Source organism: Piliocolobus tephrosceles, chromosome 14 (assembly GCF_002776525.5).
Source record: "Piliocolobus tephrosceles isolate RC106 chromosome 14, ASM277652v3, whole genome shotgun sequence".
NCBI lineage: Eukaryota > Metazoa > Chordata > Mammalia > Primates > Cercopithecidae > Piliocolobus > Piliocolobus tephrosceles.
The window spans coordinates 104321703-104349538 of NC_045447.1; the positions used below are offsets into that span (position 1 = coordinate 104321703).

Consider the following 27836-nt stretch of genomic DNA (forward strand, 5'->3'; position numbering starts at 1 on the left):
AGGCCACTAGCAAGTGGAGGCAGTGCTGCGGAGCCCTTGGGAGCCACGGAGGGCCGGCTGCCCACTGCAATGCCTGCTCAGCTGCTGCTGGCCCCTCTGTGGACTGCAGTGATAGTGCTGTACAGAATCCTGGGACTAGTGCCAGCGACTCTGTAGATACTCTGGGTGGTCCAGGCATGCACTGCTGTGGTGGTCTTTGTGGTCAGGAGAGGACACTCAGTGAGAAGAAGGGAGGAGCCAGCACAAAGGGATTCAGCCCAGGGTGAGGTCCGTGAAGAGAGCAGAGCCAAGATGCAGCCAGCGGCCGGTGCTGGCCTCATGTCACCCAGGCTAGAAGCCAGTCCTTGATCACCCCAAACCCTCTGCTTGAGAGTTCTAAAGGAAATAAGCAGGTCTTCCCATCCCAATAAGATGGTCTTCCCATCTAGGTGAGCTTCTGAAAAGAGCATGAAAAAACAGTCCTCCTGAACTCCCATATGTGACTGATGCAAGGAGTATCCTACACCCTGCACCACACGGTGGAGAAGATCTTTAGGAGCAAAGAATAAATGATCTGAATGACCGCACTGACTGTCAGCAACCTGCAGAGCTGCTCAGCCAAGAAACAGTGAGACTGAAGCAACGCTTGCAGTCAAAGAAGGAGAAGACGGAAAGGCCAGAGCAGGGCAAGGCAGGAATCAAACAGGCCACAAATGTTGCAGTGAGGTAACTACTGACTTCCCCAGCCCACACCCCGATGAGGGTCCTGCATCTTCTCCAGGGCAGTAGGGACCACGTGGAGGATGAGGACTTAGCGGTGGAGGGGAACAGGAAAGCAGAACATGCTGGTTCCCCAGTGTCCCAGTCACAAGTCTCTCTGAAGAGTGTGGATGACGATGGTGACTTAGGTGCATCCTTCAAATGTCCCGAGGGGGACATTGGAACAGCAGACATGCAATTGTGGGAAGAATTTCCAAGGAGTAAAGAATGTGTAACACAAGCCCAAAGTCTGACCAGAGCAGGACTGTCTGCAGGACAAGGGCACAGCCAGGGAGGGAGCTCCTGAAGCTGCAGCTGAGGCTTCCCGCTCCGCCTGAACTGCACTGAGAATGCATGATGGGGCCTCAGTGGGAGGATGCCTCCTGCCTGGGCCTCAAGCAAAGACTTCCCAAGGTGCACGGGTACTTGAACTGTGTGTGTCAAGACTCACAACTGCTACAAGAAGATAGCCCAAAACCCGGCCCAGGTAATCAAAGAAAGACACTTGTAGTTTTCAGAAGGTGATCCTCTTCCATGAGAAAAGGGCCCAGGAACAATGGATGGCAGCCGCATCCCCTGCAAGAGCACTCCAGGTGCTCTAGAAAGAAAATTACCCCAACAGGTAGAAGCCAGCTGACTGTGAGGCCAAGTTCCAACCTTTCCTGAAAGGTCCTTTGGCTCCCGAAGCTCTGCCCACAGCTGGCAGGGGCCCGGAAGTGCCAAGGGCACCGTGGGCTGCCAGGGGCCCCAGGAGCGAAGCAGGTCATGATGGGAGGGCTTGGGTCCAGAGCACCTGCCCGTTGCATTCTCTTTTCCCTGTAGCCAGGTCCTGAACGCCCAGAGACACCGCAGAACGTTAGCCGGTGCTGCCCCCTTTAAAGCACTTTTGATTGACCTATTGTCAGTTTAGCTACTGTCCTTTAGTTGATGCTGAAATTGCTCTTATTGAAGTTTGATAGATAGCATTAGAATTGTACTATTTTACACACTATTTTTCAAATAAAGATTGTTGAATATTAAAAAATAAAGTAAAGCAAAAGGGCCCTTGTGGTGCTGGAAATCTGATTCCTAAATGTCAAAGTCCTCATTTGTTGCCTCATCACCACGTCCATTTCCCTTTCATTTTTTACCTTTTTTTTTCTCTTTTCACTGTCTTTCTAGTCTACGAAGATAGTTTTATCTACTTTCCACAATCGATATGGCTCAGCATTTACTAAAATGGGTTTCTGAAGGACTAGAGTATTCATTAAATGTTAAAAGTACTCAGTGGTTATACATTTGAGCATCACTAGCAAGCAAATATCACCAGTGGCTCCGTAAGAGAACCTGTAGGAGCAAGATGCTGAGTAGCACTAAGGATCTTTCAAGAGCATGCAGGCCATATCTCCAGGCCTCTGGTCCACAGAAGGCTTCTCTTAGAGACACAGCACTCTATGAAACTCAAGTGGAAAATGCAACTGTAGTCAATAATTGCCAGTGATTTATGCTAAATACTGCCTCAATTCTTCTCACAATTCATATTTTTCATCTCATAGAATTTTTTTTCTTTTCCTAGTCTACATGGTAAGTCCCCACTTTGATGTTCAGTTCTAGTTTTTGTAAAGCCATAAAAACAGCCCCACGAAGTAACAAAGCAAAGCACAGATGAGAGAGGACAGAGGATAGCATTGAGAGGGATGCCCCTGTTTGGCCTGGCATCCACACACCCCTGACAGATGTACATGTGTACATCTCAGCAGGATGGCAGAACATCAGTAGTGTCCCATCACTCTCAGATCTTAGATGACTACAGAGGCCCAGGACTGCCCCATACTGATCCAGGATGCAAGATGTTGCTTGCTAGTATTGAAACCAACAACTTTCCTCTTCGTGTTCCTATATCATTTCAGATCAAACATATTTTCTTGTTTTTGTGCTAAACATTTCTAGCACAAAGATACTTTCTCATTTCTGTGCTAAATAGTACTGGGATCAGGCAAAAATAACATGGCTACTTGCTGTACAAAATAGTTGCTTGACTGATGAAATAGTTAACTATCAATACCAGCCTCTTATAATATTAATACTTTCTTCTGGACCCTTACCTGGCTATGTACACCAATCAAAGTTATTGGTCATAACCTCTGTCCAACCCCAACCAGTTCCTCTTCTGAAATACTGCCTTTAAGTCACCCAGTCCAGTCTGTAAAACTTGATAAAACTCTTTCCCTTACTTCCCCCATCGGAGACACTGTGACTCTCGAGTTGGTGGTTTCCCATACTGCAATAAATCTAACAAAACTAGCTTTGCTTAATCAACAGGAATTTTGAGAGTGATCTGTTTTGGGGAATGGACAGCTGACATTTGAGGACTGTGAACCCTACCATTAATATGATAGCACACAAATATGTCAATACTCACTTTGGTTTCATGGACTGATATATTAAAATAATCTTGAAATTGGTCATTAATATGACATTAGAGGGACCATGAATCCTATACGCCCTACGTTTTTCAAGGCCCTCTCAAGACATGGCAGTCTTAGTCCCTAATTGAGCAAGATTTGGGAAAGAGAGAGTCAAGTACACTGGGCTCTAGACGAGTATGCAAAGACTAGTGACATGAACCATGACCTGGCCCTGCCCAGCCCACCCTCAGCAGGCCATTTTGCACCATCCTTTTAAAATCATCTACAGGAGAAGTGACGATGGGCAGAGGACCCAGAACATTCCACGCAGCCTCCTCAGTTTTAGCAGAATGCTCTTCTCAGTAGAAGGCTCAAGTGGAGAATTAACTTTTACAGCAGCATCCTCCATAAGGAAAAGCAAAAGGCTGTTTCTAGTGACCTTAGTTAAGGTGTGAAGGTCCGTGTGTGTGCATGGGTTTGTGCATCTAGTGACCTTAGTTAAGGTGTGAATGTCTGTGCCTGCGCTTGGGTTTGTCTGTCTAGTGCACAACCACATACACATAGGGAGCAGATGTCAACAATCTCAACTCATTAAATTTTCTGAAGTCACCACAGTGAAGAGGAGACAATTTAATGACCACTGAAGTGATATAGTACTGTGATTACAGCAAGACTGTGCCTGGCTTTGACCACAGTGTAATTTTCTTTATTGAAACCATAAATTTGCTGATCTTTCTCACATAATGGAACATGAATGTATGAGCTTGGAAGCCTTCTAATCATAAAAGAGAATAATTTAAAACAGCCATAATTAATTGATAGTCTGCTATGTGCCATGAAACTTGCAAACATTATCTCAAGTCCTCTAAACTAGTGCTTCTCAGACTTACTGTGCTTGAGAATCCCCTGGGGATCCTGTTAAGGTGCAGATTCTGGCAAAGTAGGTCCAGAGTGGGGCCTGGGAGATTTTGTGGGGATGGAACTATTCTGTGTCCCAATCGTTATGGGGATTACAGGAATCTATGCATGTGTTCAAATTCATAGAACTGTATGCCAAAAAATAAGTCACTACATGATACATTTTGAAAAATAAAATGTAAAGTCACATGCATAAAAAAAGTATCAATCCCTCCTGAAGTAAGGCCCTGAAAAGTTTGTAATATCATGATGTAATAAACCTTCCAAAAAATGTTGAGCACAAATCTAGTCATGAGGAAACAGCCCAAATTGCAAGACATTCTACAAAACAACCAGTCCGGACTCTGCAAAATCGTCAATACTATTGGAGGGAAATAAACAAAAAAGGCTGAGAACTGCTCTGATTTAGGAGACTAAATATAAATATGGAGACAGGACACTGCATGCAACGTGGGTCTCATACTGGGTCTCGTTTTGGGGGAAAAGCCCGGCAGTAAGAGACATTGTTGGCATAAAAGGGGACATGGGGACATGAACTCTGTGTTAGGTAGAGTATACAGCAACTTTAAATCACCTGAATGTCATCAGTTTACTGTTTATAAAGGAGAGGTGATTGTTCTTCAACTCATGCTGAAATAGTCAGGGTCAACATGATGATGTCTACAACTCATGTCCAAATGACCGAGCAGAGCACACACATGTAGGGAGGGGTTCAAACCTAGCAGGACATTAATGCAGGGGAAGGGCCCGTGGGTGTGCATCATACTATTCTTGCAGCTAATCAGGAGACTTGACATTTTTCCAAATAAAAGTTGGTATATTCATTTCCTATGACTACTGTAACACACTACCACAAACTAAGTGGCTTAAAACAACACATCATCTTACAGTTCTGGAGATCAGAAGTTCAAAATGGGTTTTATGGGCGAAGACTAAGGTGTTGGCCAAGCTGCCCTCCTTCTGGAGGCTCAAAGAGAGATCCACCTTCTCGCAGTTTCCTGCTTCTCCTTGCTTGTCACCACTTCCTCATCACATCTTCTGTTTGTCTGTCTCTTCTAACAACCCTGTGTTTACCCTGGGCCTGGCTGGATTATCCACAATAACCTCTGCATCTTAAGCACAACTGCAAAGTCCCTTTTACAATGTAAACTAACATTCACAGATTCCAGGGACTAGGATGTGGACATCTTTGGGGGCCATTATTCAGTCTACCGTGGTTGCCAAGTGAGTTTTCCAGTCCTTGTGAAAATGTTTAAAGGGAGAAATAAGATAATATTTTGAATAAAATGAATGTGAAAATACAACATCAAAATTTGTGAGATGTAGCAAGAGCAGTGTTTAGAAAGACATTTATAAACATAAGGCTTACATTACAAAAGAAGAAAGGCATCAAGTCAATAATAAGCTCCCACCTTATGAAATAGAAAAGTAAGAGAGAAATAAACCCAAATACCCCAGTGAAGAAGAAGGAAGGAATTAGCTCAAAGCAGAAATCAATAACGTAACTACCACCACAAACAACATACTCAATCTGATAGCCACACCAACCCCTCCTCCCCATCTCTAATATCGGGCTGCCACTAATCTATTCTCAATGTCCGTGGTTATGTTGTGAACGTCATCTAAAAGGAATCACCTCTGTATAACCTTTTGAGATTGGCTTTTATCACTCAGCATAATTTCCTTGAGGTCCATCTCAGCTGTTGTATCATTCACCTGTTTCTTTCTATTGCAGGCTAGTATTTCATGGTATGGATGTACTAGGATGGTGCAAAAGTAATTGCAATTTTTGCCATCACAAGTCATGAAAACAGCCATTACTTTTGCAGCAACTCAGTAGCCCATTTTGTTTAACCATTTATCTCCTGAAGGACATTTGAGTCATTTTTGGTGTGGGGCTATTACAAATAGGGCTGTTTTCTATGTTTGTGTACAAGTGTCTGCATAAAAGTAAGTTTTCCATTCTTTCAATTCTCTGTGATAAATTTCCAAAAGTGCAATTGCTGGGTCTTAGGGGAAGTCTATTTCACATTCTTTTGCATATAAAAATTTCATATATGTTGCTGGCACCACATCTTCACAAGGTAAACTCAAAAAGATGCAATGAAGAAATATCTTTGTTTTAGGATGCAAGTTGGCACTTCCACATAAGGTCTGAGATTTTTGTTCGCATCCCATAGACTTTACAGGGAGAGTCTTCCCCTCCCTTCTAACAAGTTGTCTGGTGTTGGTGGGAGGACAGGGAAAGAAACAAAGAGGGATGAATTTTCTCCTTGTTGAAATGGGGATTGTTGCATATGTGCTTTCAGAAATAAGGCTGAAGAACCCATCAGCCTCAGCTTGACACACAGAAGATGTTCTCATCTACAGTTTGTGAGACTGTAACCCTTCTTTCCTGCAGGCAGCCTCAGGTCTGTGGAGGGTCCCATTACTCAGTGCATCCTGACTCCATCAGGTCCAATCTGATGGGTTTCCCCTGGGGAAATAAATGAGAATCATCTTTTTGCTCTTATTTTTTTTAAATGGCTGGAAATACAGTCTGGATGGCACCTATCTTTTTAAGCTGGGCTTCCCCAGTGCTGATGGGGGGACCCTGTTTATAGGACCAGAAACTACGGTAATTCTTAGCCTTTACACCCTGGTTAGGCCTCAGTGCCACCATCTCCCCCAGCACCCTCCTTCCTCCCCTCTGACCACAGGAGCCCAGACTCAGTCTTCTATTTTTTATTTATTTATTTTTTTGAGAGAGGTCTCACTTTGTCACCCAGACTGTAGTGCAGTGGCATGAACACAGCTCACTGCAGCCTCAACCTCCCTGGCTCAAGCGATCCTCCCACCTCAGCCTCCTGAGTAGCTGGGACTATAGGCATGCATCACCATGCCTGGCTAAGTTTTGCAATTTTTAAAGAGATGGAGTGTCACTCTATTGCCCAGACGTATCTCAAACTCCTGAGCTCAAGCTACCCGCCTAGCTCTGCCTCTCACAGTGTTGGGATTACAGGGATGAGTCGCCATGCCCAACCAAGACTCAATCTTCTCACCTTTCATTCATAACACAGGCGTCCTCCCCTCTAACCCTGGGGGTTCCTCCACCTAAACTGTGTGTAGAACGGGACAGATGCTCACAGGCTTCCCATTTCTTAACTAGATCCACAGAATTTGGAGAAGCGAAGATTCAAAGTTCACAAACAACTCCTCTCTATTTTCTCTAGGTTCCTCTGTTGCCAACCTGTTGTTGTTCCTTTTATTATTATTCTTTGTATTTACTACTAACTTCTCAGAAATAGAAAGTGAAGATACTCATTTTGAGTGATGTAAAAAGAAAAATTCCTTTTCTATAAAACTCAAAGGTGGTGTTCACTTGCCATGGAAACTTCCTAACTACTATAGCCGAAGCTTGCTTTTCACCTTTGTGGCCGTATCATATTTCTCAAGGAGCTCACCAACTCCTATCACATTTATTGACTACATTCCATTAGAAACTAATATTAGTACGGTTTTTCCAGTTAGATATTCATGATGCTATCAGTCCACCATGTTATTAATATCTTTCAAACTGGGCGGATTATTTTGGTATTTTGGTGCACCTGTCTACCTGTTTTTTCCACCTAGGTGGAACTTGCGTTTCTGAAGAAGTGTGGGTACCATTGCCATGGCTGAGCATGTTTTGCAGCTTGCAGAGGATGATTGTGTGCAATTCAGTGTATCACTAGCACCATTCTCTTTTTAAATCAAGTTTCTTTTTCTCTGTACTTGATTTCTGACTGGTTTCCAGTTCCCACTTTTTATTTTTTTGTTTGTTTGTTTCAGAGGTTGCAAGAGGTCGAAATAACAAGTATTGTCAAATTTTGCCAGGGTTTCCATGGCTGCTAACTGCCTTCATGTTTTTTCTTGATACTGCATAATAAAGTAGATATGATGTACATAATTTCAAATGCCATTGAATCATGTTTCCCCATAGAATTAGACAATGTGGAGGTTAAGTGCATCTCTTTTCAGTCAGATGATCTAGAATTCCTTTTCTTAAAAATGGTCCCACCTTCCTCCAACCAATCACCATGGCAACAAGTTCCAATATCTAGAATTCACTCTCCGCCTGGATGCTGCTCCAGCCTTGGATGCACCCTGGGACCTCATTAAAACCACCTACCCTCGCCTCACCTTTCCCACCTTAGCTGGTGCTTTTATTAACAGGAAATTAAAATATCTTTCCTCTATCTACCTCATATAGGGATATTTCTGCCTCCAAAATCTTATGCAATGGGACTTCCTTCAGCAAGCTCTTCTGATGAGACTTTGATTATGATCTTATCTAAATACACAGCCAGTTGGATGTTGCATGAAACTGAACATAATTAAACAAAATAACTGGTGAATGTAGACCAAAATGGCAGGGGTGATTGGCTATGCAGACAGCGTCTTCCCCAAATGGTACATGGTCTCATTTTCTACTCTCAGTAGAGAGGTTTTTTGTCCTCCTTTGAAAGCACGTATTCTCAGTAAAAACTATGAATTTTATGAGGATAGAATCCACCAATAGAAGGATTAATTCCAGTTTCCCATTGTATTTTACTGCCTTTCAATGGAGACCCTGCACCCAGCTAGAATGCTGGATGGACGGGTGATCATTAGTGCTATTTCCTTCTTCACTGGCTTCCTCCCTCTAGGAACATGGTGGGACTGTATTTTCTGGCTCCTTTGAGCTTGGGCAAAGACATGACTAATTCTGGCCAATTACTTATGGACAGAAACAATGTGTGTCATTTCATTCCAGAGAATAAAGGCTACATTAACATCTTAGATCCTGTTGGAGGAGTGCCCCAGCTAAGGAACAGAGGAAAAGCAGCAGGACAAGAAATGAAACATTGTTGTTTTCAGGCACTGATATTTGGGGCTGTTTGTTATCACCATATAACATAGCCTGTGCTGACTGATATGATTAGGAAGTGCAGTTCTTCAGAACTATTTTCAGACTTACTTCCAGAATCATTGTCTGACACTAAGCAGAGTTAGTTACGTTTAATGAGCAGAGGAGAGACCAGGAGAAGAAATTCATCCAAGTCACATTCAAAGGTAAGAGCAACTCCACATTACAGGGACGTGAAGTGGGGCAGCCAAAGCCTAAACCATGCCTGTGGCTCATGGCACTTGTGGGTCCAGTCATCCTCAGCTAAGGTCTCATTTCTTCCTGGAGGATGAGAGAAGGTTGATTCCTATCAGAATTTGAATGAAATCTATTCAATTTGACCAAAAAATGGCACAGATACTTCTGAAACAATACCTACGACATTTCCCCCACCTTCCCCTGTTGCTGCTTAATGGAGACTGTCAACCTGGATAGAATGCTGGGATGCTGTCTGGTCATTATTTTTTCCACTTGAGTCAATAAATTCTGGTGTTAAATTATATAGCAAAATAGTAAAAATGTACTTTTACTAAGAGACTGAGAAGTTCCTTACTGCCATACATAGGATCAGATTTTCCAGCGTGCTAAACTCTCCTAAACTCTCCTAAGACTTTGCTCTAGATAAGTGAATAGGCTTTTATTTCCTTCTCAGATCACTTATGCCATGCTTTGCTCATACTTCATATACAATTATGATTAATTAGGGTTTATAGAGGGACAGAACTAAGGGAATATATATCTGTGTGTGTATATATATGTATCTGTATATAAAGGGGAGTTTATTAAGTATTAAGTCACATGATCTCAAGGTCCCACAATAGGCCATCTGCAGGCTGAGGAGCAAGGAGAGCCAGTTTAAGTTCCAAAACTGAAGAAGTCCGATGTTTGAGAGCAGGAAGCACCTAGCAGAGGAGAAAGATGCAGGCTGGGAGGCTAGGCCAGTCTCTCTTTTCACATTTTTCTGCCCACTTACATTCTAGCCTCGCTAGCAGCTGATTAGATGGTGCCCACCCAGATTGAGGGTGGGTCTGCCTTTCCCAGCCCACTGACTCAAATGTTAATCTCTTTTGGCAATACCCTCACAGACACACCCAGGATCAATACTTTGAATCTTTCAATCCAATGAAGTTGACTCTCAGTATTAACCATCACAGCTGATAAATTAACGTCCAAGGCCCAAGGCACTGGGATACCCCGACTGAGTTGTTTTATTCTCAAAAATATGAGTGACATGTAGTTGCTAATCTCTAAGGCCTCCCCCACCCCCCTACTTCCCTACTTCATCCCCATTCTTGGTAGTTGATGGGCTTAACTGAGAGCCTAATCAAAGCAAGAGTTTTAAATTTTCCCAGGTGTTCATGTACTTAGGAAGTTTCGGGTAAGTGTTGGGTAGTGCCTAAGGGAAAATTTGGTGGGGAGATGGAGGGAAGACAGAAGGAGCTGGCCACAACTAGCCAGGACTGGAGGATCACCTAATGTGGCGTCCCACCCTGAAGCTTCCGTGTATCTATGATACCCTTGGAACCAAGGAAAACTAACTCTCTTTATCATGAGTGAGAAAGGGATGGGGCCCAAATGGCATCTGATACACTTTGCAATAATGGTTTTTGCAGTGACTTGCAGACAGCAATATGCTGGAATAATTGAGCTAACACATAGCATAATCTGCTGTAGCCACCGCACAATTGCAGAATCAGACCCGTCGGTGCTGTATTTGACTAAGAGCAGCCACGGAGGGAAAAAATTCTGTTTCCCACTAGACTAATGATGCTGATTTGATATTAATTGATTGGACGGTTTTACTTGAAGCTTCTGTGGAATTTTGTTTTTGTGTTAAAGTTACATAAAACTATCAGCTTAAGAAGTTCAGCAAGCACTGCATTTGGACATATTAAGTAACATTAAGTACACATAGTCTAGATCTCCACCCAAGGTTCACCATCTTTTTTTTTTTTTTTCTGCAAAGTTACCAGTTCATTACTCAAAGTAGAGAAGTGCTGTTTGGGAGGAAATATTTAAGATACTGGGCAGCCGCTGAGGGCAAGGGAATAAGGGGGTGAAGTCCAGAGGCAAGCCCCCTTCTGTGGAGGGGGTGGAGCTTCATGAAGAGTTGATGGAGACATTCTGACAAAGGCAGCAACCCAGCCAGGCTAGGAAATGAGGATGCTTTCTATGAAACAATCTCCTTTAGTTGTCCCAGCTGTTCAATAATGTCTGATATGGAATCAAAACACACAGTTGTGTCAGGGATGATGTCAACAATGAAGGGACAAGACAGCGGTGTCCTCTTCCCCTTTCCTACCAGAATACCAATTTCACAAGGTGTGGCAATGTGCCTAGCTCACTGCTGGCCCTCTCCCTTCCCATTCCTCTACTAATTAAGGCTACAAAGAGCATCTCTGTGTATAAGATTATTTATAGTCTTATAAATAGACCAGTAGGTGGGTGGCCCTGTGAAAGAGTGCTGGGCAGTGAAGGATGAGTGGAGGTTAGGTGGGGCTTCCAGAAAGCTCCAGAAAGCAGAGGAGTGTGACTTGGCTGGCAGGATCTCTTTTCCCCTTTGCCTTTCCTCCCACTGGCCATATAGAATATGGTATAGCAATTGGTGCTGCTGCAGCCATTTGCAAGTAACCAGGATGGAGAAGCCTAGAGAAATCCCAAGGATCCCTGGATGCTTCCTGAAGACTCCCTTATGACTCAAGAGGAAAACTGTGCTCAAGTCACTGTCATTGGGGGTTTCTTTCAGATGCAGCTGAGCACAAGCCTTCAGGAGAAGGGCACCCCTGCTTGTCATGCATCACACTCATCAGGTGCTGCATCATGGGGAGGACAGGGCCTCTCATAAAGACCTTGGCCTGCAGCAAGGTGACCACGAGCCCCTGGCCAGTCCCACAGCGGAGGAGGAAGAAGGTTGGTTGATCTCAGGAGGGGCCACCTGGGTCTCCATCAGGAAGAGTGAGCAGGAGCCCACCACAAACCTCTTTTCAAAGAACTCAGAAGGAAAGAGAACCTTAAAGGAAAGGATAAAAATAGCTATTTCAAATTACCTATATTTAGCACCAGTTTGAGTTCTGGGTGAAAGAAAGTAACAGCAGATTTTAAAACAGAATGTGAACAGAAACAGTGAAAACGTAACCTGAAGAAGGAAAACTATAGCAAAGTCATTCTAAACTACATTATTTCAGTTCTCATTGACTATTAGAAAGCATGATGTTACAATCAGAAACATAAATAAAGACATAAAGAAATAGTGCTCAGGTTAGAATCACGTAAGGTGCTGGATGCTATCTTGTGCATCCTGCCTGGGAACAGCTCTCACTCAGTGAATATAATCATGCCTGTTACACCTGAGTGTTTACCATTGACAACACTGTGCCAAGTCTTGTACCTGTGTGTGGTTTCACTTAACCTTAAGAGATATTACCATAATTCCCAGTTACAGTTGAGGAAACTGGGGTGTGGATCTGCCCCCAATCATAGCTTTCGATGAATTTGACATTGCTGTTTTCTATCTACCTAAAAAAACTACATCGCCTGCAGCAACAACAAACAGCCCTACTCTAAAGACACTACAAGGCTTTTTGTTTTAAATGTGATTGTAAAAAATCTCAATTAGAGGAGTCTTCAATTAATTGAGTGTTCCAAATAATCTGATTTCCTGGCTTAATTGAGCACTAACCGGAAAAAAAATTTCCCATTAAAACACATTGTTTTAAAGTATATAAAACACACTTTCTTGACTTAGTGAACCCGATTTAAACTTTTTTGATAATTAAGTCACTGACGGTGCCTCAGGGTGGCTATACTGACAGTCACTTCTCACCACTCCCTGCTGTATCCAACTGTTAGTTTTTTTCCATTCTTCTGCTAATTAAGGCTACACAGAGCATCCCTGAGTATAAGATTATTTCTTTTATATTTCACATTAGTTTCATATATGCCTAAAGTGGATGCCGGGCCAACAGGGTTATATATATTTTTTTAATGCTTCCAAAAATGTTCCCAAAATGCTGCACACATTGTTACCACACTGCTTCCAGGTTATAGTTCTTCAAAACTCTTCAAATGTAATTCCTAAGTGTGAATTTAACAATCAACTGGTAACTGACAAGCTGGGAGATTTGGGGAAAGTTCTGGTGAGAGGATGATGAAGATGGAGAGCACTGAACCGGGAGAGGAAGGATATGAAGAGTGATGACATCTCAAAGGGGAGAAGTTATAAGCTTTGTGCATTGCAAGCAACAGTGTGCTGGTAAAAGCTTAACAACCAGTTCTCCAGAGAAGAAAAGGGGAAACCCTGATTGGTAGCGTTTTGCCAAGGTGGAAATATTCCTGCTACAGCCCATTTCAAGTCACTGGATGCATTTGAAAAACTGGACACATTTGGTTTTGTGAGCCAATAGGAACTATCCTCTAGAACACACTGACTGCAAGGGACCAGGGGACCACTGGGAGGGACAGCGAAATGAGCATCCTTGGATGTGGTGTGCTACCATCCTCCACTCATACTATGCAACAGTCTGGACACTTAAAGGGCCCCTGAACAGAGGTCTGGGGACCTGGATGCCCTTTGTGGTCTCTCAACCATGGGACAATTGAACAGACCCCACGGGAGAATGTCATATGCTTGGGGGAAGCAGTGTCCCCAGGCACTAGCAAGTGCTCTTGTCTCTTCATAAGGTTGTCACATCTCATTGCCTAGTCACAGTCTTTTATTGGTCATATTAATATATGCCTACCAAATTAGAAACTCATAAGTCAAAGGAATAATGGCTCATTATGAGTGACAGTCAGTGGTTGATTATTTTGGCAGGCAGTTCTGGGCACTATGATTAAAAATTGACCCAGAAAGAGGGAAAGATTTCTCAGTGGACCCTATTTTCAGTGTTTTACCTAATGGTAGCCAAAGAGCATGACATACCCAAAAGCCAGAGGTTAAAATTTCAGTGAAAAGGTGGCTGCAAATGGATTCTTACTCTAGTCACTTATTTCCTTTGGCTTTATAAAGTGTCTCCTCATGCTCTTTTTTCAGCATTTGGATGTGCTCTCAAATTATTCATAATATGGCATTGCTTTACTTCTCTAAAAAATTTGGAAAAATCATAACACATCAGGGAAATGCTGATGATTGAACAATTTTACCTTCTCATGAAATCTTGATGCCCTATCCAAGACAGAGATTGGCAGTTTATTAATATCCTTTTTATTTTCTGTATTTCTGATGCTTTGATATCTGGATGACCCTGGAGGCATCCTATCCAGATTAGACAACTTTTAAAAGCAGTAAATGACTCCCTACAAGCACACCTCATGTATGCAAACCAACCAACCCAGCGCCCACCTCCTCTCCAACCTTCGTCCTCAGGTTCTCACCATCTAGGCCACCATCTTCCTTCCCTAATCACGCCAGAGCCAGGCACTGGATGTCAAGAGATAGCTCTCCTGTCCCAGAGCCTGCTGAAATTATCCAAGCTAGCCAATCCTAAACCTGCTTACCCTGCCTTGCCTTGTCTTTCCGGCAGAAGCCACATGATAAAGGCTCCTGTGCGGGTTTCACCCCTCCTCTCTCAGCCTCCTCACCGACCCTGGTACTTCCCCGTGTAGCCCCACTTGGCATTGCATGCCCCCTCCTCTTAGGAACTGTGAGTAACTGCTGACTTTTCAAAGGAAGCCCTCTCCTGATCTGTTGGTTTTACCATACCTGAATAGTAATAAAGCCTACATTTAGAAACAGCCAGTTCCTCTCAATACCCATGTTTCTCTTCTTAATAAAAAATCCCCTACTTCTAGGTAAGAATATGGCCTCCAAGATAAAAAAAAAAAAAAAAGACTGAGCTTTTGCTGATTCTCCCTGGCTATTAGCCGTGGCCACGCGAATCAGGTCAGCTCCTTGCTTACAGTGCTCTCCGAAGTGCTGTGGAGGATGCATCTTTCTTCTGAGTGCCTCGTCCATTGCAGAGGATTTGATGGCTGGGGTTCCAGCAGTCATCATGGGCCATTAGGATGCAGCCCACACTCACATCCTAGAATCATCTAGGATGGGGAAGATGATTTATCTAAATACTCTGAATAGCTCATGATTTCGTGGAGCCATGGACTCCTTTTGTGGAACAAATAATGAAAATCTGTTTCTTAAGTAACTATTATTTGAGGTTTTTCTGTTGCGCTCAGCTAGACTTCATCACAGATAATGCACTATCCTTAATGGAAGAAAGACCATAGTATCTGTCTGTCAAGGTACTCACTGTGTCTCGAAAGTATGTCATTTGATCATGCTACTGATATTATCAATATCAAAAAGGAAACAGTTTTACCCATCTGTAACGTCAAAACCATGGTAAGTGCCTTCCCCTTCAAGGGTCACCGTGCTCAGTGCTGAAAATCAGGGTGCTCAATCAATCCTCTGTCCCTCCCCCTGTTTTCCTAAACATAGCAGAACACAACATGCCAGTGGACATGATTTAATTAAGTTCACAACTTTCACTATTTCCTTGAACAAGAAATAATACATCAAGAGCAGGAGACATATTGTGAACCACCAGTTGCTCTGCAAAATAAAGCAGCATGTGATTTGGCATTTAAGTAAAATCTTCCCTTTTCTTGCCAGTCATCATGAGTCCCTGCTGGACCTGACCCCAGTGTACTTTCTCCAGCCCATATCCTCTATTAAACAATAATTACTAATTAAACAAATAACAATAACAGAACATCTTATATGGCATGGATTCTCTATTGACCACTCACATGTTCCACCAGCATATGACGAGCTGATCCAAGCATGAAACAGAATCAGCTAACAGCCTATTGCTATGTTCTTCTACATTGCGTGCTTTTAATGTTACGTGGTATCTAACAATAAGTAAAGAAATTTTAACCAAAGACCAATTGTTCTTTCTCTCTGAGAAATTTTGCAAAAAACTTTGGGTTTGGTTTTATAGGTCTCTGTTATGTTACTTATGTCTCTTTCTGCTACAAAATAGATAGCTTTGGGTTATTTGTCTCTTTTAAAAACTCATTTATTTCACACTGCTACAAAATATATAATTTGGGTTATTTATCTTCTTTTAAAAACTCATTTATTTCAGATTTTGCACAGTATTACTTTGCATTCGTTCTGTTAAAAAATAAGATCTTGATTGGTGTACCAATGGTGGCGGAAGTTTAATGAACTGATAAACTTTCATAAAGATCAATGCATTGTCATGAGGAATCCAGACCTAAAATATCACATCTTCAGATATTTTTGTCTTATCTCCTATACACGCCATTTTTGGTATGGGAGACATTTAAATTTTTAAAAAATTTTTGATTTCAGTAGGTTTTGGGGGAACAGATGGTGTTTGGCTAGATGAATAAGTTCTTTAGTGGTAATTTCTGAAATTCTGGTATACCCATCACCCTAAGCAGTATACACTGTACCCAATGTGTAGCCTTTTATCCCTTAACCCCCTTCCGCCCTTTCCCCTGAGTTCCCAAAGTCTACTTTGTCATTCTTATGCTTTTGGGTCCTCATAGCTTAGCTCCCACTTATCAGTGAAACATACAATGTCTGGTTTTCCATTCTTAAGTTACTTCACTTCACGTAGCATAATGGTCTCCAATTCCATCCAGGTTGCTGCAAATGGCATTATTTTGTTCCTTTTTATGGCTGAGTAGTATTTCATGGTATATATACACACACACACATACACATCTCACATTTTCTTTATCAACTGATTGATTGATAAGCATTTGGGCTGGCTCCATATTTTTGCAATCGCAATTGTGCTGCTATAAACATGCATGTGCAGGTATCACTTTTGTAAAATGACTTCTTTTCCTCTGGGTGGATACCCAGGAGTGGGATTGCTGGATCAAATGGTAGATCTACTTTTAGTTCTTTAGGGAATCTCCACACTGTTTTCCACTGTGGTCGTACTAGTTTACATTTTTTTGACTTGGAAAATTATCATACTCACAGACTGAAAAATTGATTGTAGGCACAGAAAGCTTCAAGGTGCTTTATGACATTGTAAGTTGAGTATTTTGCTCTTATTTTATCTCGACCTTCGTGCTTCACTGAACCATGAGTTAGGAATATAACGAGAAAATGCAATTTAACAAACATAAGAAAGTACATGCAACAAACATGAAAATACACTAGCTGTCATGTCAAATCCCTGTTCACTTCAGTAAGGACGGCACCAGGTTCAAGAGAGCAAAGAGACCTAGAGCCGGCAGATGAGACATAGGGTTTTATTTGGGAAATTTTAACTACAGGGACAGTCCAATGGTGGAGGGCTGAAAGGGAGAACCACAACCACCGGCAAAAAGCGTGCAGTTGATTCAGCACCCTCACGGAGCACCTTCCCTCAGCAACCTCCATATGACAACCTTCATTTCTCAAATTATTGCTGTCAGGTTGGACGTGGTGGCTCATGCCTATAATTCCAGCACTTTGGGAGACTGAGGCCAGTGGATTATTTGAGGTCAGGAGTTCAAGACCAGCCTGGCCAACATGGTGAAACCCCGTTTCTACTAAAAATGCAAAAATTGGCCAGGCCTAGTGGCATACGCCTGTAATCCCAGCTACTCGGGAGGTTGAGGTAGGAGAATCTCTTGAACCTGGGAGACGGAGGCTGCAGTAAGCTGAGATTGTACCACTGTACTCCAACCTGAGCAACGAAGTGAGACTCTGCCTCAAAAAAAAAAAAAAAAAAAAAAAAAAATTCTTGCTGTCAGGTGAGCCTACCATATACTAGCCAAGATGAAACGCACAATGTTAATAGAATATCTGCCTCAATGTCATGACAAAGGTCCACTGTCTCTGCAACTGCTGTTGACAACACCACTGTTAGGAATTCAATGGAATTTTGATAAATGTCAATTAGTTTTATATTTCACATCTTCAAATTTATAAGAAGAAAAAAAACTTCACTACGTTTTCTTTGGAGACTAGGTAAATCCTTACCGACTACTCAATTGCCGAATATCTTGAACAATACTGACTTACCAGGCAAAGACAAAAAAGTGTAGAATACCTGAGTACTTTTTATCTGGTTGACTTTGTTGCATAATTTCTGTAGTCTAATTTATTTCTTGCTAACACTAGTCAGCCTACATTTGACAATATTATTTTTTATAACCTGCTAAAAGGATTGGGGAAAAAAAACACTTTATGAGTTTCTGGCATTTCTTAAATTTCTTGAGAACTTCAACCTCTATTGTACTGTATTTATTTACATTGTACAGATTTTAGCAACTTCTCATTTGAATCTTGGAAGGAAAAGGGTGACAAGAAGGAAATGCTAATCTCTGAGACTATAAAAATAGGTAACACATTAGTCAAGATGGGTTGGGTTATGCCCAGTAACAAACAACTCCAAAATCTTGAAGGCTTAAAATATCAAAGGTTTATTTCTCCCATAGACTTTTAAATGTATCACAGGTCGACAGGGACCTCTGCTCCCATCTCAGCCTTGCCCTCACTCTGAAGAGCAAGTCAGGAGAGCAACCCGTCTCTGGAACACTGCCTGTTCTTTGGGGAGAGGGCAATGAAACGCTCCAGCCTAAAATCAGGGTCCTCCTTCACTCACAACTGCATGGCAGAAATGGTCAGATCTCACCAACAAGAGGGCCAGAAGTGCAGTCTTACTCTGTGCCCAGAAGGGGGGAAGAATGGGAAGACCCAGAGAACTGGACAGGCGATTCCCATGGCGAGCAGCCAGGTGAGTTTTGCTGCTCTGTCTAGCAAATGTGCGTGGGATACTTATTGGTCCAAAGCATAGTTCAGGTTGTCGAGAGGGTTCAATAACGGACTTGGGTTCAACTTCAAACAAGTCAGAATTATAAAGAAATCACTTCTGTATAGCAAAATGTCCTACAAGCCAGAAAGGTCAAGAAAGCAAGAATCAAGAAACATTTCAAAGAGAGAGAAAATCCTTTTTTCTTTTCTTTTTGACTTAAATGAATGAAAAAAGCATAGAGGGGGCCATTTGAGGGCAGCCTTAGTATAGGAAAGATGTTCATATGTAGGGATGGACATGGAGACCGAAAGAAGGGATTTCCAAGCAGAGGAAATAACATCATCAAAGCAGTACGTTTTGACACATCCACTCTGTAAGTGTGTGTTTCCAGTTTCATAGTGACAATGATATATTAAAGCTCATTCTCCAGCCCACTCTGAGTTCCTGATTCTTATGCTAAGATTGCAGTGGGGATATTTGAGATATTTTGTAGTATCTAACTTTGGTGGCTGCTTTATTTCTGTTGGGGTGTGTGCATGTCGTGTGTGTGTGCATGTGTGTGCATGTGAACACTTGGAGAGGTACTTTTTGAAAGCTAAAAGGACTGCAAAAGATATAGTCTTGATTTTTGGCAAGGGCAAATAACACATTTCACATCTACTGTGTTGCTCCCTAACAAAGAAACTGCATAACTTTCATCTTACATTCATGGCGAACAGTTCTATCTCCATTAGGGTTTTTTTCTGAGCTCCCCATCTCTCCTTACAGAAGTAAAGTTGGAGTATGGTGGGTTCCTCTGTTTTCCTACACCTAAGCTAACTCCGTGTTTTTTGAGGAAGACTGTGAGGAGTTAAAAGAGCAAACAAATAATAGCAACAATAATGATAATTATTATCATTGTGACAATAGAATTTATGTTAAAATGTCTCAGGCAGATGCCTGCCTCTTTGGGCCTCTCAGTAACTTGTGATAGATTAGGATAGGCAAAGACCCCTTGTAGTGAAGAAAGGTAAATGGAAATTGGAAAGTGAATGAGGACAATTGAGAGATGTGAAAAGATGAAGGCATGAGAGTTCCTGCCCAGATCTGAAGCAGGAACGTTGGCAGGGCAGAGCCAGTGCCGTGGGTTAAAGGAATCCTGTGGATGTGGCCTCAGCAGCAGCCACTGGGTGCTGAATGCAAGAAACTGTGGCCACGGAACCCACATTCACAGTATCTGGGGCAACAGCAAGTCAGCAAAGCCAAGGCAGAATTGATGAGGGCATAACCTCCTGACAGGTTCATCTTGCCCTCTGCCCAGGGACAGCCAATTTATCAAGAGAGGGCAATCGCAACAGAGAAAGAGCTTAATACACATAGAGATGGCTAAGCGGTAGACTGGAGGTTTTATTATTCCTCAAATGAGCGTCCCTGAAAATTCAGAGGCTATGGTTTGTAAAAGGTAGTTTGGTGGACAGGGTGCTGGAGAATGGGAAGTGCTCACGGTTGGGTTTGGAGTGGCATTATAGGGAGTCAAAGCTGTCATCCTCTTACGCTGTGTCAGTTTCTGGGTGGGGGCCACAAGACCAGATGTGCCAGTTTACCAGTCTGGGTGGTACTAGCTGGTCCATGAGAATGCAGGGTCTGAAAAATACCTTGAACATCAATCTTAGATTACAGTAGAATTGTTATATATAGGAAAAATTGGAGAGGTTAGAAATCTTGTGGTCTTTGGTTACATGGTTTCTGAGCCATAATAATTTCTAATCTTCCAGCACTTTGGGAGGCTGAGGTGGGTGGATCACCTGAGGTCAGGAGTTCGAGACTGGGCTGGCCAACACAGTGAAACCCTGTCTCTACTAAAAATATGATAATTATCCGGGTGTAGTGGTGCATGCCTATAATCCCAGCTAATCAGTAGGCTGAGTCAGGAGAATTGCTTGGACCTGGGAGTCGGAGGTTGCAGTGAGCCAAGATTGTGCCATTGCACTCCAGCCTGGGCAACAGAGAGAGACTCTGCTTCAAATAATAATAATAATAATAATAATAATAATAATAATAATAATTTCTAATCTTGTGGCTAATTTGTTAGTTTTGCTAAAGAGTCTGGTCTCCAGGCAAAGAGAAGTTTGCTCAAGCAGGAGCTATTATTACCTATGTTTCAAAGTTAAACTCTAAATTCATCCCAAAGTTAGTTCGGCCTAAGCCCAGGAATAAATAAGGGCAGCCTGGAGGTTAGAAGCAAGATGGAATCTCTTAGGTCAGATTTCTTTCACTCATAATTTTCCTGTGTCAGATTTTTCTGTCATAATTTTTGCAAAGATGGTTTTAAGGGCACCTGTCTTCAGTATTTGCAGGCATTGAAGAAACTTGAAGAGTTGTTAAGAATAGAGAGTGTGCCATGCTTAGATCAGGAGGGCAAGGAGGGGTGGTCCAGATGGTTGCTGGGGCTCAGACCCACAACCAGGGACATCACTGCCCACATAGCCCTGATGGAACTTCCCAGGGTGGAGCAGGTGGGCAGGTGCTCTATACCTGAATTACAATTTTCTCTCGATGCTAACCTTGGAAAATGCTGTACATAGAGAAAGCCGAGACCCTCAGTACCACTGATTGAAAAAAGTCACTAAAGGGAAACTTGATTTAACAAAGCCTGCTCCCATCTCCATCCCACCCCAAGACTTAGGGAGCTGGCAGGCATTCCCAATTCAACTTGGCTAACAGCAGTGATTCTTATATTCGATTCCATGTCAAAATTACCTACTAACACACAGTTTCTGTGAGGGGTAGGCGGTCTGGGTATCAATAGTTTGCAAGACTCTTTTACCAAGTGATTCTTATGTGCAACAAAACTAAAGAGCAAATAGATTATACTTTGCATGTTAAAGTGTGGTCTGGGACCAGAAGCAAGGACATCACCTAGGAGCTGATAGAAATGCAGACTCCCAGGCCCCACTCAGCCCTGCTGCCTCAGAGGCTACAGAATCACAAGACCCTGAAGTGCTTCATTTGCACATTAAAGTTTGATAAGCACCAGAATACCCTTTAATGGTGCCTTTAATGGTGCCTAATGGGGTCTGCTGATTGTCATTATCTCCATAAATGGGAGCCCTGACTAATGTTGCAATAAAGACCTGAAGCTGGGCGGAGGGTTGGAGTGGGGAGGGGCATGCAGACAGCAAGACCAGGAAAGCTGTTGATAAAGAGGCTGGAAGAAGCGGAAGTTTCTGGTGGTTTTTATGCTTGGGTAGTTTGATTTTCACATTGCCGCCAACCTTTCTGATAGAATGCTACATAGTCAGCAGATTTTTGTACGTTTCCACTGAAAGCTCAATACATGACCAGTCAGCGATGTGCTTCGTGCTTATCATGAAATTAATCCTCAGGGCGGCCACCCTGCAGACTTCAATCATTCCCATTTTGCAGAAGCACTAAGAGGGCAAGAAACTACCCAGAGTCACTTAGCCATTCCGTCGCAGAGTGAGGATTTTGCTTTTAGTGTTTCATGGATTTTTCCTGCATCATCAAAATTAAGCTTTATTTTACAATTAGTGTGGAAAAAGAGAAACAAAAACTGAAGCAGTACTCAGCAACACTGCCAGGGCAGAAACTGTCCCCACAGGGTTGACAAGAACAGCATGCCAGGTTCTGGATAGAAATATAGTCATATTAAGCATTAATCAGGCTGCACTTTGGCCCACTTCCTTGTTGCTAAAAGTCACATAGCACTAGATCCTGACCATTTGTATCTCTTTGTTCCTGTAGATAAGATTTCTAGCATTAAGGTTATAAGATGGTTTAAGAGTTGATTTGCATCCCTGTTGTTCTCATAGACAGGCCCTCTGACATTAGAATCATAAGGCTTTTAAGGATCAGTTAAGATTTTTTTCAGGCCCCAAATTCCAGCACCCAATTTGAAGACCCCACAGAAGGATGGGATCAGCATAAGACTGCAGTTTCTTCATCCTCATCCCACAACTTCACCCCTCACTCTTTGACCAATCAATGATTTCCACACTTCATGCTGTGGCCCACTCCAAAACCCTTAAAATCACTAGCCCCACAGTCCTCTGGGAGATGGATTTGAGGTTTCCTCCTGTCTCCTCATTGGGTGACCCTACAATTAAACCTCTTGCTCTACTGCAACCCCATGTCTCAGGCGTTGACTTGTCCCAGGCTTAACACCATCATTTTGTCAATGAAAAGAACACTCTATATAAAATTTCCAAAGACATTTATTCTGAGCCTAATAGGAGTGGCTAGTGACCCTAGACACAACCCCAGGAGATCCTGAGAACATGTACCCAAGGTGATCTGGCTACAGCTTCGTTTTATACATTTTAGCAACATGTAAGACATCAATCACTACGTGTAAGATGTACATTGGTTTGGTCCAGAAAGGTGGGATAACTCCAAATGGGGGCTTCCAGGTCATAGGTAGATTCAAGAATTTTGTAATTGGCAATTGGTTGAAAGAGTTAGATTATTATCTAAAGACTGGAATCAATAGAAGGGAATGTCTGGATTAAGATAGGGCTTATGGAAACCAAGGTTCCTATTATGCAGAAACAATCAATAGAAGGAAATGCCTCTTACCAGACCCGAACAGTCTATCGTTCTTCAGATGTTTTCATGTTAATGCTGGTCAGTCGTGCCTTGATTTCAAGAGGAGGATATAATGAGGCATGTCTGATCCCTACTTCCCATAATGGCCTGAACTAGTTTTTGAGTTAACTTTGGAATGCCTTTGGCCAAGGGGAGCATTCACCAATCAGTTGGGGGGCTTAGAATTTTATTTTTGGTTTACAGTTTAAATAGCCGGGGGTTATAGAGGAAGGCAGGGTTTAAAAAAAGAGAAGGGAGTTTGTCTTCACTTCTATTTTGACACAAGTAGGGCCCTGCCCTACTCCTCCTTCCCTCTCACCTTGACCGGTCTGGAGCTTCTGCTTCATTTCCACCCAATGACAGGGAGCATGGGAAAGGTTCACGGGACGCCCCAGGGTGAGCTACTGTTGCCTAGACTAGTTCTGTGCAGAGCCTGATATCCTTCTATTGTGGTCATAAGCACATAACAGCTGCTGAGGGGTCACCAAGTCAAGGTCATCCTAGACCAGCTAACCCCATAAGACATAGCACCACCTTCCAGCCAGAGTGTCATAACTGTAACTTTATTGTAGTATGTCCCATGATTTCCAGAACATCACTGGCAACTAGAAACTTGTATGCAAGGGTGATTTTTATAACCGCAGAGTAAATAAAATATAATAGAGAATAGACTTGTAACAATAAATACACTTTAAATATAAATATACACATTGATATCCCACACATATAAAAGTCATGCTCTGCAAATACTTTGTATACACACTGTCCTTGGGGGGTACTGAATTCCAGGGTGTGTCTTCAAGGATTTCCATGTGTCCTATTAGTTGTAGATATTTTCAGAGAACTTACGTAGAAGCAACACATTACAAATTTAGGGGAAAAAAATTAAGTATCACAGAGCAATTTTTAAAATATTTAATACATTTTTCTACAAAGAATGAGCATTTCTTAAATATTACAAACAGTGAAACAAATATACTAGCTTATAGATATGTACAATTTATGACTTTATACTTCAAAAATGCAGGAAGATAAATTATATGTTTTATATACATGTAATTTTAGATAGAATGAACAATTCAATATTGCTCTTGTGTTGGTCTTGCTGCATCGTATGCATGCCCATGGCTTGTCGCTGGATGGAGGAGGGGCTCGTGGCGACAGAAGGGAAGTCGTGGAGCCCCATGCTCATGCCCAGGGCGCCATCCTCAAAGCAATATTTAATTAAATATTAACTGATTCTGGCTGGGTCAAAAACTGCTGTGCCCATATGCAATGTAGGAGGTGTTTTCAAGAACCACAGCTACATATTTGGGAATGGAAACATACAAATGCTTAAAAAAAAATCTGATTCTGTGATACTAACTCCTCAAACCCTGAGTCAATTGGGGAGCTCCTAAAAGATGATTTTGAGATAACCATCGATATCCTCAGTTCAGCTCATAGAAAATGATCTCAAAATGAAGACCCATAATTGAAGCTTCAATAGCCTTTCTAGCCTATAAATTCACAGGCAAAATATGAAGGAAAAAAAAACGTGTCCTGAATGAAATCAGATTTTCAGTAATTATAAACTTCTCATGCTGATGAAGCCCTAAACACTTAAACATGTAGAAACTGATTTGAAAGGGATAAAAGAAATTCTGACTTACAATCAGTAGAAATGGGATAGTTTGTAGGGATATCTCACATTAAAAGCTTTATTAACACTACAGTCAGTGGTGAATATCACATTCTACTGTTAGCAAAGAACCCACTCAAAATCTATACACCCCATTTCGGCCATGAAGTTCTGTTTCTTCTTCCATTTAACCTATACCCAAATTAAAACTTCATCATCTCTCTCTCAGAATAGAAACAGAAAAAAATGTCAGGACAAGTTGAAAAACAAATGTTCCAGAAAATCCGCCAACTAAAGATCTCATTGCGAATGCTGTGCAACAGCTTTCTAGAACAGAACAACCCTGCTTGAGGAATTTGAAGCGGGGCACAGGGCTGGCCCAAATGCTCTGCACCCCCAGCTGGCTCCCAGTCCACTTCTCTGCTTTCTCAGCTCAGCGTGAGTGCTCCCCCTGTAAAGTCAGGGCGGTTTTGTTCTAGGAGACCATGGAGTCAAGCAGTTCTCAAAAGCACCTCCCACGCACTAAACACATCCCAAGGGTGAGTTATTGGGAGACCAGAGAGGATGAGATCAGGACAAGGGAACTGAACCAGAAAAGGCTAAAGAAAACTAGGACATATTGAGAGAGCAAGTGCGCTTTGGGGGATGGAGATGGCCACATTGCTGCTGCTGCAAGCCCTGCACAGGACGGACAGGAGAAACAGCAGCTGCAGGAGGCGGCACAGTCAAACATCCCCAACTTAAGCCCTGCCTGTGCTGGCACTGCCACCCAACAGCCAGGCAGCCCCCACCCCCCAGGCAGGCCCACGTGGGACTGCAGCTTCTTCTGCCTGCCAGGCGGGTGACAGGAAGATTGCTGAGAGGATGATGCCACAGTTGGGGCCAGTAAATGTTCTGCCAACTGAAACAAACAGGAGATCTAACAGGCACTATCAGTGGGAGTTTTCAGGAAGCCAAGTCCAACCAGGCTCCACGATGGCAGAGCAATTAAGCTGAGTGGGCTCTTCCCAGGGCAGAGCAGCCTGCCTGTCTCCAGCCACCATCCTATCCCCAAGCTAACACAGAAACCTGAAATGGCTGTAATTTGGCTTGAAAGATTAAAGATGCACACAAAATCATTAGGAGAAAAAGATAATTGTTTCTAGAGTGAATACTGTATCGAACAGCTCTTAGAAGACATGTCTAATGGAACATGCAGGAGAATTTACTATTACTTAAATGCATTTTCCAGGAATATATTTCCAATATAGATAGATCATCAAAAACACAGTGAATAACTTCTGTTTCAAAGTATTTCATTAAGGTGCAAAGTGTGGCATATACATGTTTGTGACACTACAAAAATGGATGTGCTTCAGGTTGTCTGATGGCCTTTGCTGGCTGCTACCCAGCTGGGTACAGATTGAGTTATTTGAGAGAAGAAAACCACCTTGGAGGAAAAAAACGTCTAAAAATACCGAGTTTATTTGCTTATGTTTAAAATCTGAGGGCTGAAAGAAGTTACACTCCTCACAGGTCAAAAGAAGAAAATCACATTTCTAAAACCCTCGATGTATAACACACAGGAACATTATTGCGATATTTTAATACTGTCACGATATCCTCACTTAAAAACTGAAGAACTTCTGACAGAGCAGCACACTATTAGTGCACTTACCCTGCACATGAAGATAAATACTCTAGTACGTTAAAATGATACTTCCTAACTAGGTCTAGTGAGGTGAACACATGCCCTCAGGGTAGCAAGGCTCCTAACTGGCCAGGTGGGAATTAAGAATGAACACCCTTTAGGGGAGAGGCTGTGGTTTTTAATCCCCTTTAAAAATGTGTGAAATGGACCAACTGTGGTCCACTTTGGACCATCTGATCTTCTCCCCTCTTCCTGCCCCTCCCCTCCCCCAAAGATGTGATTGGATTCTGTCTGGGGTTGGTGCGGGTAGCTCTGGGTTAACAGGCTCTCACATGCACGTAGACGACATTTAGTCCTCTCGGTACATGTTGCTTTGTGGGTACCAGTCCTCCCTCCCACCTTCGGGTGTTCATCGCCATCTTCAGAAATTGCTGGCAGCTCTCAGATCCCGGGGATGCTGAGCGTATTGGTTTTCACTTGAACCGCCTGGCAGATCCTGTGACTCCAGAGGGGGTGGCTTACTGTTGGTGGTGTGGAACGCCCTCTTAAAGACTACAAGGCGCATCTCGATTAAATGCAATGTTTAACACGTGGGCATTGTACATGCTACCCTGACGACGGTGGGTGTCACTTGGGGGGAGTGAGGTGCCGGGGACACACGGCTGCTCCTCCCGCAGGAAGGGCCTTCACATGATCACGCACTTGCCTTTGAGCTTCTCTTTCCTCTTCTGCTGCTTGCTCTTTTTCCCGTCGATCTGGAGACTCACGGTCCTGCGCTTCTCCAGGTTGAGCAGCTCCTGGAAAAGCTCCTTCACGTTATGGTTGAGCTTGGCTGAGGTCTCCATGAAGGCGCACTTCCATGTGCGGGCCAAGGCCTCCGCCTCGCTGCTCTGCACCTCGCGGCTGGGGCTCTCGTCACACTTGTTCCCCACCAGCATGATGGGGATGCTCTCCACGTCCCCTTTGATCTCGCAGATTTGTTCGTAGATGGGCTTGAGCTCCTCCAAGGACTGCCGGCTGGTAATGGAGTACACCAGGATGAAGGCGTGCCCTTTGGAGATGGACAGCCGCTGCATGGCAGGGAACTGGTGGCTCCCCGTCGTGTCGGTGATCTGCAATGTGCATATGCTCTTGTCGCAGCTGATCACTTGCCGGTAGGTGTCTTCCACCGTCGGGATGTAGCTCTCCCGGAATGTGCCTTTCACAAACCTCAACACCAGGGAGCTCTTGCCAACACCGCCAGCCCCAAACACGGCCACCCGGTAATCGTTGCTCTGCTCAGGCATGTTGCTGGAGAGCTCCAACTATCAGCCAGGAGGCACCTAGC

The 27836-nt window shown here is 43.0% G+C and overlaps 1 protein-coding gene across 8 annotated transcripts in view; it reads right to left on the minus strand.

Moving 5' to 3' along the window:
- Window positions 1–23800: 23800 nt before the first annotated feature.
- The window catches only part of DIRAS2 (DIRAS family GTPase 2), a 157466-nt gene continuing 153430 nt past the window's right edge, over window positions 23801–27836 (minus strand). For all 8 annotated transcript variants that reach the window (XM_023195272.3, XM_023195275.2, XM_023195271.3 and 5 more), the window contains one exon: window positions 23801–27831. In XM_023195272.3, the coding sequence (XP_023051040.1) occupies window positions 27196–27795 (600 nt within the window). In that variant the 5' untranslated portion in view covers window positions 27796–27831 and the 3' untranslated portion in view covers window positions 23801–27195. The remainder of the gene's footprint in view (window positions 27832–27836) is intronic.